The sequence below is a fragment of the Siniperca chuatsi genome, linkage group LG4 (assembly GCF_020085105.1).
Source record: "Siniperca chuatsi isolate FFG_IHB_CAS linkage group LG4, ASM2008510v1, whole genome shotgun sequence".
Classification (NCBI taxonomy): domain Eukaryota; kingdom Metazoa; phylum Chordata; class Actinopteri; order Centrarchiformes; family Sinipercidae; genus Siniperca; species Siniperca chuatsi.
The window spans coordinates 18,279,502-18,296,690 of NC_058045.1; the positions used below are offsets into that span (position 1 = coordinate 18,279,502).

At 41.8% G+C, this 17,189-nt stretch overlaps 1 protein-coding gene across 2 annotated transcripts; it reads left to right on the forward strand.

Annotated features, from left to right (window-relative positions):
• Positions 1-2,066: 2,066 nt before the first annotated feature.
• Positions 2,067-17,068, forward strand: LOC122875562 (immunoglobulin superfamily member 22-like). 2 transcript variants are annotated; one of them, XM_044194878.1, is made up of 26 exons: positions 2,067-2,282; positions 3,578-3,793; positions 4,220-4,354; positions 5,086-5,222; positions 6,230-6,329; positions 6,465-6,501; positions 6,849-7,020; positions 7,304-7,417; positions 7,533-7,695; positions 8,156-8,268; positions 8,512-8,674; positions 9,465-9,749; positions 9,883-10,007; positions 10,743-10,884; positions 11,128-11,335; positions 11,458-11,546; positions 11,625-11,927; positions 12,222-12,395; positions 12,696-12,824; positions 12,929-13,225; positions 13,314-13,402; positions 13,531-13,720; positions 13,963-14,265; positions 14,386-14,534; positions 14,680-14,860; positions 14,950-17,068. In XM_044194878.1, exons 2-26 carry the CDS (start codon positions 3,610-3,612, stop codon positions 15,015-15,017), a joined length of 4,050 nt encoding a protein of 1,349 aa, XP_044050813.1. In that variant the 5' UTR covers positions 2,067-2,282; positions 3,578-3,609; the 3' UTR covers positions 15,018-17,068. The 2 variants fall into 2 exon arrangements, with proteins under 2 accessions (XP_044050813.1, XP_044050814.1); XM_044194879.1 differs by having other exon boundaries at positions 6,852-7,020.
• The last annotated feature ends 121 nt before the right edge of the window (positions 17,069-17,189 follow it).

Sequence of the window (17,189 nt, forward strand, 5' to 3'; positions counted from 1 at the left end):
CTACAATGGCAATGATGTTGATAGGGGTTTTATGCAGTTTAATGCAAGATACATTTGCCAAACTCATTTGTGAAGCATTTTCTGAACACATTGTTAAATAAATTAAAAAAAACTCTCACTTTTCTATAGCTTGTCAAAGCTTCATTCTGTTTTACAGTCATACCACACTCTGCTTCTCATGCTCTCAGAAGCGCCCATTTGGGAGCACAAAAAGATTTTCTTCTCCCTTTTAGCATTTTTTCAGACCGTCTTTTTGGGCTTGCCATCTTCTTTCTTGGCCACAAATGACTCACTCGATGGTCTTTTTCTGCATGCAGACATCAGGAGACACTTTCTCCGTGGCAGCAAATGAGAAGCAGAAAAGTCTGATATGTTAAACTGAAACTCACTAGTCTAGCTAACGTTACAAGCTGTTATGCTACTAGGTTAAGGCTACAAACAACATTTTGTAATGGGCATAACTCACTCACTCAATTCAGAGAGAACATTGGCTGTTTCTGGGATAAATGTCAAATTCATGCCACTATGTGTTTAAATGCCTATTCACTTCATCTTACTTGGCCAGCTTCCTGTCCCAACACATCTATCTCTGTAAGCTGTCGTATGGCATTTACCAAGAGGGAGACTCTCCAGGAACCACTAGCAAGAAAAGGGTCATGTGACTGACTGGGTAGCTGCCTGCGCTATACATCCATGGCTAGCACTAGCATTAGCAAGCTAATTTGCTAGCATGTCAAGATTCTCCCCCACTGAGAAGCTGAGCTAACACTGATGAAGCCATTTGAACCATAGACTGTTTGAATGCACACAATCGGCAATTTAGTGATGTGGGTAGTTGATCCATTTCGTATAGCCTAACCAGCTAGAAAGTCATCATTTGCCCAGCAGTTCTTCTTTCCAGCTAAGAATGCTTAACCTACAGAAGTTACACATCAAAAATCATTTTGATTAGAAATTATATGCATTTAATTTATGCAACAATTTAACTGCAATACATTATAATGTTAACATAAGTATCTTCCTCTTCTTCCACCATCACATCTTCTGGGCATCATCATTGCTGACAAAAAAGTGTTTTCATTTTATCAACCATTTCATTTGTAAAACTGCATGCTAGTATACGTGTCATAACATAATTCTGTAATATTTTGTGCCTTCGATATGGAGTCCCAGAATGTTCAAAGTTAAATAAGTAAATAAGACATTATGAAATACTGACAACATATAAAATTTGACCATGAAATTGTGAAATAGTAAACAATACATTTTTAAAACTCAGCCCATTATTATGAGATATTACTTTGATCACGTTGTTTTGGATGGAATGAGCAGACAGCTAACACACATATAGGCTCTGCCCTAAATGTGTATGTCTGCCCATATTTGTTTTAATTGACAAAGATTTTGTGATGAAAAGTGGCATTATCAAAATAGTAATTAGGAAAGATGGCGCTGTGAATAAAAACATACACACAAATTTTTGAAACAAAAACTTTTACAATTAAATAAAAATGACCTGCAAAAAAAAAAGTGCTGAACACTGTGGCTCTCCATACTTTGAAGGCACTTGACTTCCCTATGTAAGTCTATGTGTGTACAAGTCATTATTACTAATAGGTTGCATTGCTGGTTCATCATGTGTTAGAGGGGTTGTCCTGTTGCTCTATCTTGATAACCACAACCTAGTTCAGTGCTTGACAAGCTCACAACAGATGGTATAAGCCTCGAACATCTTTAAGGGCACACAAGGTCACAGACCAACAGAGAATGATAATACTGTATGTAATTTATGTGTTATTGTTTTAAACTGTTGCATGTTGCATTTTTAATAATACACTAAGACCTCTGGCACTGACGCAGAAGATGGCATCAGAGGCCGAACCTGCTAAAATCTCTCCATCGCCACATACTCGTTGGAGAATGTTAACGTTCTAAAATACTAGCCTGAGTCAGCCCACAGTGGATGCTCAAACTAACTGACCTATGGGAAATATTAGCATGATGTATTGGTCCAACCCTAGGACAGCCTGGCCCGCCAAAACCAGGGAGAGATAAGAGCCTTATTTGTCCAGAGACAGGACACAGCAGGTGTTGCAGCTGAGTGCTCCAGCCTTGGCTCATCCACCAAAAAGGAACCAAGAAAGCAGTGGAGGAGCATTGAGAGGGGAGCAGTGTGTGGATTAAGAAAATCAAAAGAGGAGACATTTGGGCTGGAAGCAGTTGAACCAGAAACCTGGGGCGCAGACTAAAACTGTGAGAAAGTAAAGTCTTTGCTGTAACAAGTAAGTTTGGTTGGCTGCATGTCTTGGTTTTTCTGAAATAATAGAGCCAAGAGGGGAGTAAAAAAAACAAAAAACCTTTGCAATTTGCCATGTTGGATGCTGTGAGAAAGAAAGAGAGATCAAGGACACAGAACAAAGAGGCAGAGATGTAAGGAGGAAAAAGAGATGTTCTTGTGTTCCACTTGCAGTGAGACAGCAACCTGTTCAGCACTTTGTAGCTTCGAGTCACTTGCTACTCCTTTAGACTGTAGAGTTATACCATCAAAGAGTTTGCTGTGGCCACTTAAAACAACTTCCTTTGGTAGGTATCAAAGCTTACAGAAGTAATTAGTTCATCAACCCCAACATGTAGTGTATATGCTGCAGAAAGCAAAATTTACATGTTCTATTCGGTGACTAATCTTGTGGCTAATTGTTCCTTGTAGCCAGGCTGTTCTTGGAACAAAAAACTATTCCATATTTTTTATTCCACAGAGTTTTTTTTAGGACTGAGTGACACATCAATTAGAAGAATAGATAGAGCTTGACACTTGCTCGTACTTGGCATTGAACACTTGTAACGTGTGTAATCTTTTTCCTTCAGCCACTGGTAAAGTGTATACATTATGTGCAGGCAAAGATGCACATTCACACCAATGCACATCTTACTCACATGCTGAAAGAAAGACATGGGGAATGGGCAAGAGAGAGGAATCCAAATTCAAAGTAAGCGAGGAAGCGCACAGTTCATCAGTGGTATAAACACAATGCTTTATCTCACACAGCAGGTGTGTGGATTACCTTTTTAATTGGATCTTTGTATGTGACAGGCAAAGGCAAAGGACTATTGTAGTCACTGTTGAAAGGAGGGTGATAGAGCAGGGAAAGGGCAGGGGACGAGCAGAGGGAGGGAGGTGAGTTTCAATCATTTTTGGTGCGTGCTTCTGGAAACACAAACCCAATTACCACTAAGACAGAGCAAAGGCGTGTGTTCAACGCAAGCACGCGCATGCAAACACTCAAGCATACACTCACACACATGCAAGCACACAAACACAAGCATATTTCTGCTGTGGACATCCTCTTTTGCTATCTGAGTACACTATAGGATATTAGTTGTATCAGTGTGTGAATTTAGAGAGAATGGTTAGGATTGTCCTCTGTCCCCCTGGTCCCTCTTATCTACTGGAGGCAATATATCAGGACTAAAAGCTGTTATACACAACAAGACCCAGTCGAATTAGGAGTCAAATGAGTTTTGTCTGCCACTTGTAAAACAATCATTTCACATCTCTATTTGTGTCTGTCACAACCAGGCACAGATCGGCACCACCTTAGCATCCTCAGTATGGCAGCAAAGCTACTCCAGGCCACTGGGGGCAGAATGAAGCAGATGGAACAGCAGATGGGTCAGATGAGGCCGATGTCAGAGATGCAAATGTCCTCCTCCTCCACCTCCTCCACCTTTAGCTCCCCCATGAGCACCACCAAGCTGCGAAAAGTCTCTCAGGGCTTGTCAAGAACCATGGAAGGTAGGAATTATCCACCAAGATCATCTTCTCCCTATCTGCCATGCTCTCTAATGTAACCTTTTAAATTATGAGACATGGCATAATTAGAGTTATCATTACAATGAGCAAAAGTAACATAATTGATGAACGTGGTGGTTAAAATAGTAGCTTTTACCTTATTTCTCAGCTGTCCCACTGTGCAGAACATTGTCTTTTTCTGCTTAAACCTCGGAGCACATTGGGGACTAAATGATGTCAGGCTGCCATGTTAAGCTCCTAGCCAAATACAGACCAACAATAAAGCTAATTAACCACATTATTCAGTACTACAGTACAACAAAAAACATTCACAGTCATAATGATATCACATTTGCATGTCAGGCTGCTCTAGTATAGTTCGCCTGTTTGCACATGATTATGATGTGGATGTCCTTTATGCTCCCTCAGAGCACTCTGGGGTTCAGTGTAGGACCTCAGCTGTGGCAGAGTCTTTCAGCCAGGTACAGAAATCCCTCCAGATCCCTGAGGGAGAGTCTGTCCCAGATTTTGAGGAGAAGCTGCGCCCCATCACTGCCCAAGAGGGTAAGGTGAACCGTTCCTTTCATCTTACAGCACCTTGAAATTTCAAGAAACGCCCTTTGCGTCCCCTAATATATCTCTTCACATTGCATTATAAACTGTGAGCCCTTGAGACTATAAGAGAACTACATGTTAGCTAACTTTAGATTCTTGCCCATAGTTTGCCTAGAAACTCCAGATGACACAAGCTTGAACTCTACTGGGAAGTAAAAGTTTGCTGCTATGTGTAAACTTTAGAAAACCATTTTTCTCTCTGGGTGAAGGTACCGTAAATCCACTCTGATCAAAGTCCTGACAAAGACCTCACAAAGCACAAAGATACTGTCATAGAGTTTGTGTGATGCTCGTGACCTCCACGGAAGAAACCCTTTGCTGCTTCTGCTGAATACTATTGCCTGTTCTGCATAAAGTGCAGGTGTTTGAGCCTTAGTCTTCCAGGCTCTATCTGTGAATTATAGATTAAGAGGCTTGTAGAAGATAGCCTGTCACAATATGCAGAACACTGCAGAGTGGCCATAGCATTAACATTCATGGGTTCACCTTAAACTCACTGGTCACAAAAGAAAACAGGAAAGAGAGAGGCAATTTGATGTACATTAAACATTAATTCTCACTGCTCTAATAAGATTTAATGTTATGTTTGTTAAAAAATAATTGACAATGAAACAGTAGTTACTCTGCAGCTCACTGTTCTCTAGCAGATAACATGCATTAACCTGATCTGTCATTCATAGGTGACAATGCGGTGTTCAAAGCCAAGGTGACAGGGAATCCCCAGCCCATTGTTAACTGGGAACGAGCCAGTGGATGCCCACTGTCTGATGCGACTAAATCTTTCTATGACAACATAAACAATCAGCATATACTCAAGGTTTGCTACTATAACTGCACAGCTCATAGTGTACAAGGATGTCACTGACAGTTTTTGCTTTTGAAAACAAACCCAAGGCTGTGATTAAATAAAACAATGGTCCTGATACTAAAATGAGGTTTGTGTTGATTCAGATCTATCTCAATAATTTCTATTTCTTCCCAATTTCTACTCTCTATAATTTTCTGTGATATGAACCATTTTGTTTTCTTTCATTGTGTTGTTTGATATGCTGCGCAATGACTAATATCAGACAAATATTTTAGAAATTGAGTCAACTCTGTGTTTGTAGTATTTCAGTCACGTGATACTATAAATAGTATGTAGCTTTGCGTGTATTAATAACCTCTGATTTTTGCTTCATTGATGGCTGATGACTTGAACATACCTAATTTTTAAGACAAATCCATCACATCTATACACAGATGCCATTAATGAAAATGATTTTTTTCCGCAAGCGACTCCATATGCATTTATATCTACTGTAAATGAATTTACCAAGATGTGACCATAACAGACGGCTGCAGAGGGCAGCAGCTCTGTACAGCCTACATCACTAAGCCAAGGGGCTCTGCCATATTGGTGCTGTCAACTCAGACAGCACACCATGCATCATGAGGAAAAGTAGCTAGAAAGAAAAAAACTATCTTTGATCCTTTTATCTGTAACCACTCTGGAGTGGATTTAGCGCTTTCTCTGTACCAGCCGGGGAGCTTAAGTGAAGCTTAAATAGCTATTATAAAGCAATTAACTTGTGGGTGCTGACATATGCATCTCCACTTGCCATCTGTTTCTCTGGTGAGGGATGACTGTTAAGTTTAAAATGTTTACTGGTTATGCCCAGCATGTCACTGCCTCCTTCTGCTCCAAATAAGTACTGCAGTGGGATTTAAAGTGACCAGACCATGTAATTACACTGTGACCGTTTTAAATAGTCTTACAGTAAGCATCAAGCAAGCCATTTAAATTCATTTTGTGTAACGAGTGATGAATTTCCTCCACTTCAGATCAAAAACCTGAACCTGGAGGATGCTGATGTCTACAAGTGCATTGCCTCCAACAAGCATGGAGAAGCCACCTACTCTATATCCCTCATTGTTACAGAAAGTGAGTCTAGCCATTTCATATAATACATTGTGTGAACTTTGCTTAGTCCTGATAGTTATTTAGAAGCTTCCAGCTTAGTTTACATGCTGTTTTCACTCGGTGCATCAGGTGAAGATGCTCTGTCTTTGTTTCTAGATCCAGCATTGGACTTCAAAAAGATGCTGAAGAAACGGTAGGAACACAAGCCTGTTGTCTAATACTAGCCGTGACACTCCCAAAGCCTGTCAAGGTGTGATGGAGTTCTCTGATCCACCCCCAGATCCTTTTTTTGTTGTTGCATGCATCCAGAAATATCTACAGGACAGGAAATCTAAAGAGCTCCACTGTGTACCAGTGTTGCTGCAGGGCCAGAGGAAGATGCTTTTGAGCTGTCATCGCACATATGCATACACTGTCAGACATACTGTTAGACATGCATACATGTAAACACACACACACAAACCTGGCATAAAACCTGGCATGTGCACATAAACACACATGCACGATTGTTTGCCATCTGACGTCTCTCTCATTGGGCAGCAGTGTGGAGAAGAGAGAGGAGAAGAGGCCACCTACAGAGGAGGAGATGTTAAAGATCCTGGCTGGAGCTGATAAGAAGGACTACGAGAGGATCTGTGCCGAGCATGGCTTCACCGACTTTAGAGGCATCCTCAAGAAGCTGAAGGAGATGAAGAAGAAAGTGGAGGTGGAGGTGAGCCTGTCATACAGAGAGCTCATTCACGTACCACAGGTTCACATAAGGAACAAAAGGTTTGGGATGTGATGTGAAAAACAGCTTAAAAATAGAGCAGAATAGAAAAGGGAAAAAAAGGTTAATGTCACACAACACAGCCATGGCAACAAAGGTATGTCGCATAGCAACACTCAAGTCAACTAGGGAGGGTGGGAAAATACTTTGGAGTGTCATGTTGTCATTTTTTTTTGGTGTGTTTGAAATCTGTAAAGAAGTGTTTGATCATTTGATATTATGCCAGATGGTACGTGTGCTGAAGCCCCTGGAGGACATCACTGCCAAAGCTGACACCAACATCGTCTTCGACACCATCCTTGAACTGAAGGATCCAAACATCAGGATGCATTGGTTTCTGGTAAAACGGATGCGTCTGTCTGTTGTGTCTCAAAGTTTGCATATATATGGGTGTTTCCATTGCATAAAACACTTGTGAGTTCTCCCCTCATCTAGGCGTTTTGCTTACGATTCAGGGCACAGAGCTGCTGCGGATCCAGTACTCTCATGGGAAATACGAAGTGAAACAGATGGGGACCAAGCACATGCTGTGCATTTCTAACGTGAGCCTCAGTGACATAGGCACCTACACTCTGCAGGTCGCAGACAAGAGACTGTCAGCCAGGCTTAATGTCATAGGCAAGTGCAGAATGGGACTCAAGTCCTTCCCACTGCTCATAACTCAATACCATCACACGCTTGTTTTATATTGTTTAACAGATGGGAACAAGTTTTATGTGAGCATAATGACCTGCATATGTGTCTGACTTTTTTGCCTTTACACTCCATCTATTGCCAGTTCTTTGTCCTGTCTCTCATCTCTCATTCAGGAAATAAATAGACAAAATTAATATTTTCTACGGGTTTATTTTTTTTACGAGTCAGAGATGATTTTCTCTCTTTGGAGCTTTCTTATTCGCCTCATATTTCTCTGAACACCCACATATCAAAGCACAGATTGCCAGACATCTTACAAATTCAAATTACAAATGCTGTTATTTGACATGGAATCCTTTTCAGTGAGGTGTTTACATGATTTAGTCTATACATTTTAAATCATATACTTAGAAAGCCTTTTTCTCTCCTATGTCTCTTTCAGATGAACCTCTGAAATTCCTGTCTGACTTCAAGCCCAAGAAAGTGACGGAGCGCCAGACCGCTGTGTTTGAGGTCCATCTCTCTAAGAAGACAGATGCACCACTCATCTGGAAGGTTTGCATGTGACTCAAAAAGACACACTGATTGACTTAAATACACTTTTACACAAGCACATAATATTCCATCGAGGATGAGATTTAAGATTTTGCTCTCGAGGAACATTTCCAGGAGTTGGCATCTAGGTAACTCAGATGAAAAGGACACACAGATTCAAACATTCTAGGCAAACATAAACTCCAGGGAAATACACATGATTGAAAAGGAATATGGAAATTGTTTTCATTTGTATTTTGGCAGGTAAAGGGAAGGGAAGTAAAAAGAGATGAAAAGTTCGAAGTGTCCCGGTCCGAGGATGGTCTGACCTACACCTTGAAAATTAAGGATGTGAAAGTCAGTGACACTGGAGATTACACCATCAGCATTGGAGACCTCACTGCCACCATGCCACTTTTCATTGCACGTACGGACAAGAATTTTATACCTTCATAAAACACTTTTTATGTGTACTTTTTGTTTGTTATGCTTTGTTATGTTTTGTTTTTCCCAAAAGGGCTGTGTCTTCCTGTTTTAGTGGAGCTAGCCTTTCGAAGGAAACAAACTTCCCCCTTCAGACTCAGTAGAGATGAGCAGTTACTGCCTTTTTTTTTTACTCCCCTGAGATTAGAGGCTTCGTTCCTTCATAGCTATGCTAAAGAACATCATCTTCCCTCTATCTTCCAAATGAAGACGTATGGGTAGCATAATAAATCCTCCCTCCTAGTGCTGAGTTGAAAGTAATCCAACCAAATCCCTCCTCACAACAAGCTCATTTATTACGGCTCTGTCTAACAAGATGCTTACTTGCCCAAGGTGCAAGCTGGGGCATGTAAATATCTTCACAAGGACATGTGGCTGTCCTCTGGGGTTCCAGGAACAGAAGCATAGTAATTGAGGTTGTGTTAATTACACTTATTCATGAGTCAACTCTATCTTTCTTGTTCTTTAACTATAATTCTATAACGAATGTCTACTGTATGTGTTAGGACTGAATATAAAGAACAAACCTAATAAGTTGGTATAAAATTAAATTCTGTTCATATCTTCACCCTATAATCATGTTTTTCCATTATAGATGTGATTAAACTCATTTTGCATGTGTCTATAGTACAGAAATTACCAAAAGGGTTAGAGTGAAGCATGCTGGTAAAAGCCAAATAAACCCTAAAGTGACTCTCTTCCTTTTATTCTTATTCTATTTTACTTTTATCCAGGGATTCCCATCAAGTTTACCAGCCACTTAAAGAATGTCCGTGTGCAGGAGAGAGGCAAGGCCCACCTGGAGTGTGAGATGAGTTCCAAGGACGTGCACATTCGCTGGCTGAAAGATGGGTGTGATATCACAGCCAGCCATCGCTACATCTTCATGCAAGAGGGAAAGAGGGCAGAGGTTATCATCGAGGACTGTGAGCTGACAGATGAGGGAGAGTACTCTGTCATCTGCACTCAGGACAATGACGCACATGAATATGTCTCCTTTGCCAATCTTACCGTGGATGGTAATGATTTCTGTTCGTCTGGAGCTTTTTTCAGTATCAATCAAGTAACCAACTTGTTTAAGGTCTGACATTGGAACATCACTGACTAATAAATAAGACCCTAAATAAGCAGTTTTTCTTTGTGTCTTGCCAGAGCGTTTTGCCTCAGTGAAGAGTGGTATGTCAGATGCTCAGTGTCTTACAGGCTCCCCTGCAGAGCTGTGTGTTGTTCTTGATGATGAGAAGGTGGATGGAGTGTGGCTGAAAGATGGAGTGGAGGTAAGAGATGATACGAGACGGGATGGAAGGGTTGGAGTCCTCGTGTTGGTGCTCAAATGCACCCTTCTTCTATCAATTAATGTAGCAAATCTTTGGTCCTTTCACTGTCATACAAATGATAATGATAATGATAAATATCAAGTGAACATTTGTTTTAGCCATGCTAGCAGCATAGTTCTAGTTATGGCAAGGTCGGTCTGTCAGTCAGTCTTTGGTCCAGACTGAAATATCTCAACAACTATTGGATGGACTAATGGATTTCCATGAAATTTGGTACAGATATCCATAGTGCCCAGTGGATGAATTGTAATGACTTTAGTGATCTGACCTTTCCTCTAGAACCACCATGAGGCTGACAATTGTGGTTTTGAGTGAAATGTCTATTGGGATTATTGCCATGAATGATGACTGAATACCTGCAAAACTATTCCCATCAGTCTCAGCTGTACTTTGTGTTTAGTGCTAATTAGCATATGTTAGCATGGAAACATGCTAAACTAAGATGGGTAGCGTGCTAACATCAACACAAGTACACATACAAAGCCGCTAACATGACTATAGATTCTTAGTCATGTTTAAGTGATGACCTTTAATATTGTCACCATTTTAATCAAGTCACTCGCATTTATAGCAATTTTTAAAAGCTCACACACACTTCTCTTTTGGACATTTGTTTTTCATTGACACATAATATAAGTGAGTATTGTGTTTGGTCCTTCGTGTTACACTTGACAGATTTCAGAGCTGAGTGGGGTTCAGGTGGTCAAACAGGGAGCCGTCCACAAGCTGATCTTCTCTGGTGTGACTGACGCCCATGAGGGCAAATACACCTTCAGAGCCAAGGGGGCTGAGAGCGAGTCTGTACTCACTGTTGCAGGTGTGTGTTTATGTTTGTATTTGATATTTCAGTATGTATTCACAGGTGGGGTAGAGACTTACTGGAACAAGCTTCCTGCCACCTGTCAATGGAAACAAACGTGTTCTTAAATCCAGACAGTGTTTCCTACACACAAAAGCTATCAAACCTATACTGAAAACTAATGAAAACATAAAAAGTTGAAATCTACATCCAAAAACCCATAAAAATAACATCCCAATCTATATTAATCCTATTTCCCAGACCCTCCAGAAGTTGATTCCTCTGTGCTGGACTTGTTGGGGGCTCGACCTATGACTGTGAAGGCAGGCCAGACAGCCACCATTAAGATCCCCTTTAAAGGCAAGCCGCCTCCCAAGGTCACCTGGTACAAGGACGGAGTGGAGGTCATGGAGGATGAGAGGACCAAGGTGGAGAGGACAGCTGATGGCACCTCGCTGGTGCTCAGCAGGTGGGTGAGCAGAGAAGGGCGTCATCCATTCAGATATTTTACCACCTTTTCAAAAGTTGCACACAAATTAAAATACAGATACACTTTTCTAAATATTTCCTCACACTTTGCCTGTTTACTAGATGTGTGCGAGAAGACAGTGGTGCAATTATGCTCCGTCTGAAGAGTGATTGTGGCACTGCCGTTGCCAACCTGCACCTCAATGTGATTGGTGGGTGACAACACATATTTGACAACAAAAGGTAAAGCAGTTTGAAATACTTAACACATGTTTTGCCACATTCCACAGACCATCCTAAGCCTCCTCAAGGGAAAGTGGAGTTCCTCGAGCTGTCGGGCAAGTGTATCAAGATGAAGTGGAAGGCTCCGCGCGACAATGGGGGTAAGCAAGTAATCAGCTTTGTGATTGAACGGCGTGTGGCAGGTAAGAAGTCCTGGATCAGGGTTGGTGAAGAAGACAGCAGTACCACCACATTTATCGATGACAAAGTGGAAGAGGGCCAGGTGTACCAGTATCGCATCAGGGCCGTCAACGCGGAGGGAATGAGTGACCCTCTCGAGACAGAGGAGGTACGCGCTGGAGAGCCCGTAGGTGAGAGCTAATTTAAACTACAAATTATCATCATCAATGCCATCATCAAAATCATCTCTCAAAACAACAAGGTGTCCATGCGAAAGAAACTTAGAGAGAAGCGTTTTAGGGGTCCAGAGGTGAGACTTGTAATCACCATCATTGTTCTCATCGTTATTTACTTCCTTATCATTATCATCCCAGCCATTAAAATTATCATGTCATTGTGAAACTCTCCTTCTTTACCAGATACATTCCCTTTTCTTCATATCTTGTGTTTGAGAACACTTCTTCTGTTTAAATCCACCTACCCAGAGGCACCAGGCACAGCGTCCCAGCCCCAGGTGTCTAACATAACCAAGGACACCATGACAGTGAGCTGGACACCTCCAGCCCAAGATGGAGGAGCCCCAGTTCTGGGCTACATCTTGGAGAGGAGGAAGAAGGGGAGTAACATGTGGTTGCAGGTCAATAAGGAGCTGCTCACAGGTCAGTCTCGGGGCAGTATATCAAGCTATCATGTTTTGTTGTCATATCTAGTTGCTATAGATTTGTCATGGTCTTTCTTTTCATTCAAATGATATCTTGTTGTTACATTCTGTTTACACATTTTTAGTACACATAGTAGACATTCATGAGTAAGGATTCAGTGTTTTAACATCAAATCGTTACAAGTCATTACTCTGTATTTAATCTGTATGGTTTTAATTTCTGTGTTGACAGTACACACCTCCTCTGTTTTTGGTTGCATTTCATGTATTGGATTTGTATTTGTGTTATTGTTTTCAGATACAAAATTCATAGTGGAAGGGCTGGTGGATGATGTGGAGTATGAGTTCAGAGTCACCAGTGTAAACAGGGCTGGAGCAGGCAGTCCTAGCACCATTTCTAATGCTGTCCTGGCCAAAGACCCAATAAGTGAGTCCTTCATTGCCCCCTCAATTTCCTTTCCTTCCTTCCTTCTCTGTATCCATATTATCTAGACTATCTAGCATATAAAAATTCTGGCTTTTCCCTTGTAGGAGCTCCTGGCCTAGTGAGGAACCTCTGTGTGTCTGATTCCACAAACTCCTCCATTTCTCTGCGGTGGACACCTCCAGAGCAGGGAGACGAGCCCTCGGGTTACATCCTAGAGGTTCGCCCTGAAGATGCTAAAGAGTGGATGAAGGCCACCAAGATCCCCATCGCTGGCACTGCCTTCAATATGGGAGGACTTCAAGAGCGGATGAAGTACCACTTCCGTATCCGGGCTGTCAATGAAGGAGGGGTGGGGGAGCCCATTGAGCTGTTGGAGGGTGTACTGGCCATGCCTCCACCTGGTAATATGACTGCTTTCTGTTAGTCTCCTTTTTTTCTCTACTTAGTTTTCTCTTTTCTATTCAATTTTATTTATTTTTTCCTACACAGTGGCACCCAGGTTTGACCTCCAGGGGAGGCTGAAGAACCAGATGGTGGTCCGAGCCGGAACGGCACTTTGCCTTCACCTCAGCTTCATTGTAAGACTCTGATGATCTGTTCAGAATTTAGTGATGTTCCTTTGAGCCGCTAGAGTAGTATGCATTCCACATAAGTCCTATCAAATGAATTCTTACCCCTCAATACCTTCCCTTCTTCACCCTTACAGGCTTCACCTCCCCCAGTGGTAACCTGGTTCAAGGACGGCATCATCACTATGGGACAAGTCGTCACCAAGAGCATGACTCACTCCCAGTTCCTTATTTCCTCCTCTCAGCGATCTGACTCTGGTGTCTACCGTGTACACCTGAAGAACGACTATGGAGAGGCTGACTATGATGTTAATGTCAGGGTTACAGGTGAGTGACAAGCTTGATTATATATGCATGTAGTCTGTAATTGTATGCTCTTATATACTGTACTAACAATGTAGTTCCTCAAAGTCTATATCAGAGGTTACATTTCCAAAACTGGCTTTCATGGCTTTGTGAAAACTTCCATATCATGCAGAGTGATATTTATGATGGAATTTGGACTTTGGCTTAAATAAAATATTTCTTCTCCTCCTCATCCTCCTTCTGTACTCACCTCCTTCCCTCAGACTTTCCTCGACCCCCGAAGAACCTCCGCTTGGAAGAGGAGGTTCCGGGCACAGTGACCCTGCAGTGGGATCACACCCCAGACCTGGCTGATGATGATGAGGGAGCACATTATGTCATCCTCAAACGTGACACCAGCACTGCCTCCTGGTTCACTGTGACCGAGTGTGTCTTCAGCAGCAAATACACCGTCACTGGACTGCTTCCCGGGAGGAAGTACTACTTCCGAGTCATCGCACAGAACTCTATCGGAGACAGTGATCCCTTGGACTCGAAGGAACCTCTCATCATCGCCAAAGAGAAAGGTGAGAAGGGAAAACGTCAGATTTCAGCATTATACTATTTATCAGCATGACGAATTAATACTCATTTTCTTGTATTTGTTTCTGTATGCATATTTATGTGTTTGTGCATCTGTGTATAAGAGTGCATCAGCAGCCTTTGGTTGAAGGAATATGCCTCACCACCACGTCAGGTGAAACCTATGTTCCTGCTGCCACTGAAGGACCACGCTGTTTGCAGAGGCCATGATTGCACCATGAGCTGTGCCTATCAGGGCATGCCGACACCACAGGTATGAAGGACATACTGGTATCAGTGTGGGGCATCTACTTGAAACATCTGTGCATTAATAATTGAAACATTTGTGTGTACCGTCTTTGCTGTTGGTATCATCCCCCTCTTAAAATAATAATAATATTGGTAATTCCCCTGCATAGGCCTGCTGGTATAAGGGGGAGTCGAAGATCTCTGACTCCCCTCGGTTTTGGCAGAGCACAGCCAACGGAGTGTGCACCCTGGTCATCCCCACCTGTGGAGCAAAAGATGGTGGAGAATACACACTGGTGCTGGAGAACTCTTTGGGGACGGCCAAGTGCTCCTGCAACCTGGTGATATTTGGTATGTTTAGAGGGAGGGGTTTATACAAAAAAGGTGTGTTATGCATTGCTTGACTAATTTTTTATCTCTCTGTATGTGATGTCTTCCAGATAAGGATGACAAAGGTGTGTTGGAGAGCCTGACCAAGCAGGCAAACAAAGAGAAGCTTATTTTGTAAGAAGTCTGCTTGAACTGTTGCCACGAAAGATGCACTTTGATTGGCCACTGACCTTATGCTGCATGTACTGTCGCCACTAGCACTGATTTTAGCTGTGGTAAGACATTATAAATCTATAAATCATATTTTTGATTGACTTGAATTTCAGATTTTTAGGTCAAAATGCTGTTTTTCCCCGATCTTTCAACTCTTTTTACTGTTTCCCTGGCTCTGGTAATGCATTAAATGACCACCAGAGGTCAGACGTGCTCCCATCCTTGTGTAGGCATGCTACACCAGGAGCAGATTAATTAATGTTTGGTGTGTTGGAGGGATTTTACTCATTAGTCAGCTCGCTCAGCCCGAAAGATTGTACTTTCTCTCTAAGTCACAAACGCTTTTCTCTGTATAAAGACATTTGACTTTCATCTTTTGTCCCCTTGCCCCCCCACCACAAAAATACACTGGTTTCACAGGTCTTGCTGTACCAGGCCACATGCATAACATTCAAAACAAAAATCATTTAATATAACAGTACACAGTGCATCATATCCAGACAAGCCACTTTGGAACCATAGTTCAAGAGTCTGAGGCTGGTTTGAGTCAAGTGGCATACACACTGCCAATTATGCAACTAGTCAAAATCCTGCTTCCTTTTGAGGTATCCTGGTAGCTTAGTTTGTTAATCTGCATAACATGAAATGTCCTGGGTTTGAATCCAGTCTACAACTTTTATTTTGCCAGGTGCATTCTACTATGGATGGAAGAAAAACACACAAATGCCTCGAAATGTATCTCAAACAAATATAGAAATGATTTCACCTCCCATAATTTGCCAATGCATAGAATGTCACCAGAAAGTATTAGGACAGTGACACATTTTTTGTATTGTCTCTGTCGAGCACATAATTGGATTATTGGATTTGAAATGAAACAATGAGGGTAAGGTGCTGACTCACAGCTTTGCAGGTATTATTGTCCACATTAGATGAGCTGTGTACCTTTTTATAAATACCAGTAGTCTCAAAGTTAACATAAATGTTAAGTTATTATATTTCTATGAAGTATATGACTGTTTACAACTCAAGACGCTTGTTATTTTCCCTGCTGACGCTTTGCCAGGCCTGCACTGCAGCCATTTACACTTCTTGCTGCTTTCGGGGCTTTTTGCATTCAGTCTGGTCCCCAGCCAGTGCAACACAAGCTCCATTGGATTGAGGCCTGATGTTCAGCTTGGTATGTCAAGTGGTTGCCTTTAAAAAACAAATGTTTTGCCTTCTCTATACATTTAGGATCACTGTCCTGCTGTATTGACCTAAGATTTGGGGACAGTGTATAAAAAGACCTACAATTACGACACTGTTCATCCAATGTAGTTTAAATACAGATTTTATTTTAGTCTTAGAACCTGAATGTCCACTTTAACCTCACTGTGATTGTTCATTTCAAATCTAATGTGTAGAAACAAAATAAAAAATGTGTCCTAATACTTTCCGAATGCAGTGTGTGATGGCTTCCCTCAGGTTAAAGAGGCCTGACAGCCTCTGTATAGACATTGCCTCAGAGTGGTCGGCTGCTGCTTGAGAGAGTGTGGTCTGGTAAGGAGCTGCCAAATAGACAGAGAGAGGTTACAAACCCTCTCCATCCTGACGTCACTGTGCTGGCTCACACAAACTCCATTTCTATAGACCCACCAGGGGACCGGCAGTGTCAGGTTGCCAGGTTCAAATCAATTAAGCACCAAAAGGCCCTAAACCGACGTCACTGCTACCTTCCGACTCCTCACTGCTCAGCTAAGGCACAATAAAGTGGAAGTAGTTTTAAGTGAAAGCCTGAATAGTCAAGTTAGGTATTTGACAGAAACTAAAGGCTGCTACATTGTATTTATATGACTGAACCTAAGAGATACAGGATGAAAACTTGAATGGAGCAATATTGTACGGCATGGAGATAATTGTAGTGTCTTTCACATTTATTTGGAGATTTGGTGTCATTTCATTGGATTTCATTATTTCAGTGGAAGTATGTGTCACCAAGCCTGTTTTTATAAAGGCCATTACAGAGATGCCTCATTTTCGTAGAAGACTGGAGTTCTTTGATGGTAAGACCTTGGCTGCAAATGAATGAGGCACGGTTCCTACGGGAATAAACTATGAGATGTGGTGTGTATGTGTGCGTGCATGTTTAAACAAA

What these genes read in the sequence shown, in the direction of transcription:
- LOC122875562 (XM_044194878.1), top strand. Translation starts at nt 3,610, where the DNA reads ATGGCAGCAAAGCTACTCCAGGCCACTGGGGGCAGAATGAAGCAGATG. An exon ending in CCCCATCACTGCCCAAGAGG is followed by an intron (nt 4,355 to 5,085) that starts GTAAGGTGAACC and finishes TGTCATTCATAG; the next exon opens with GTGACAATGCGGTGTTCAAA. An exon ending in CCTGGCCAAAGACCCAATAA is followed by an intron (nt 12,825 to 12,928) that starts GTGAGTCCTTCA and finishes TTTCCCTTGTAG; the next exon opens with GAGCTCCTGGCCTAGTGAGG.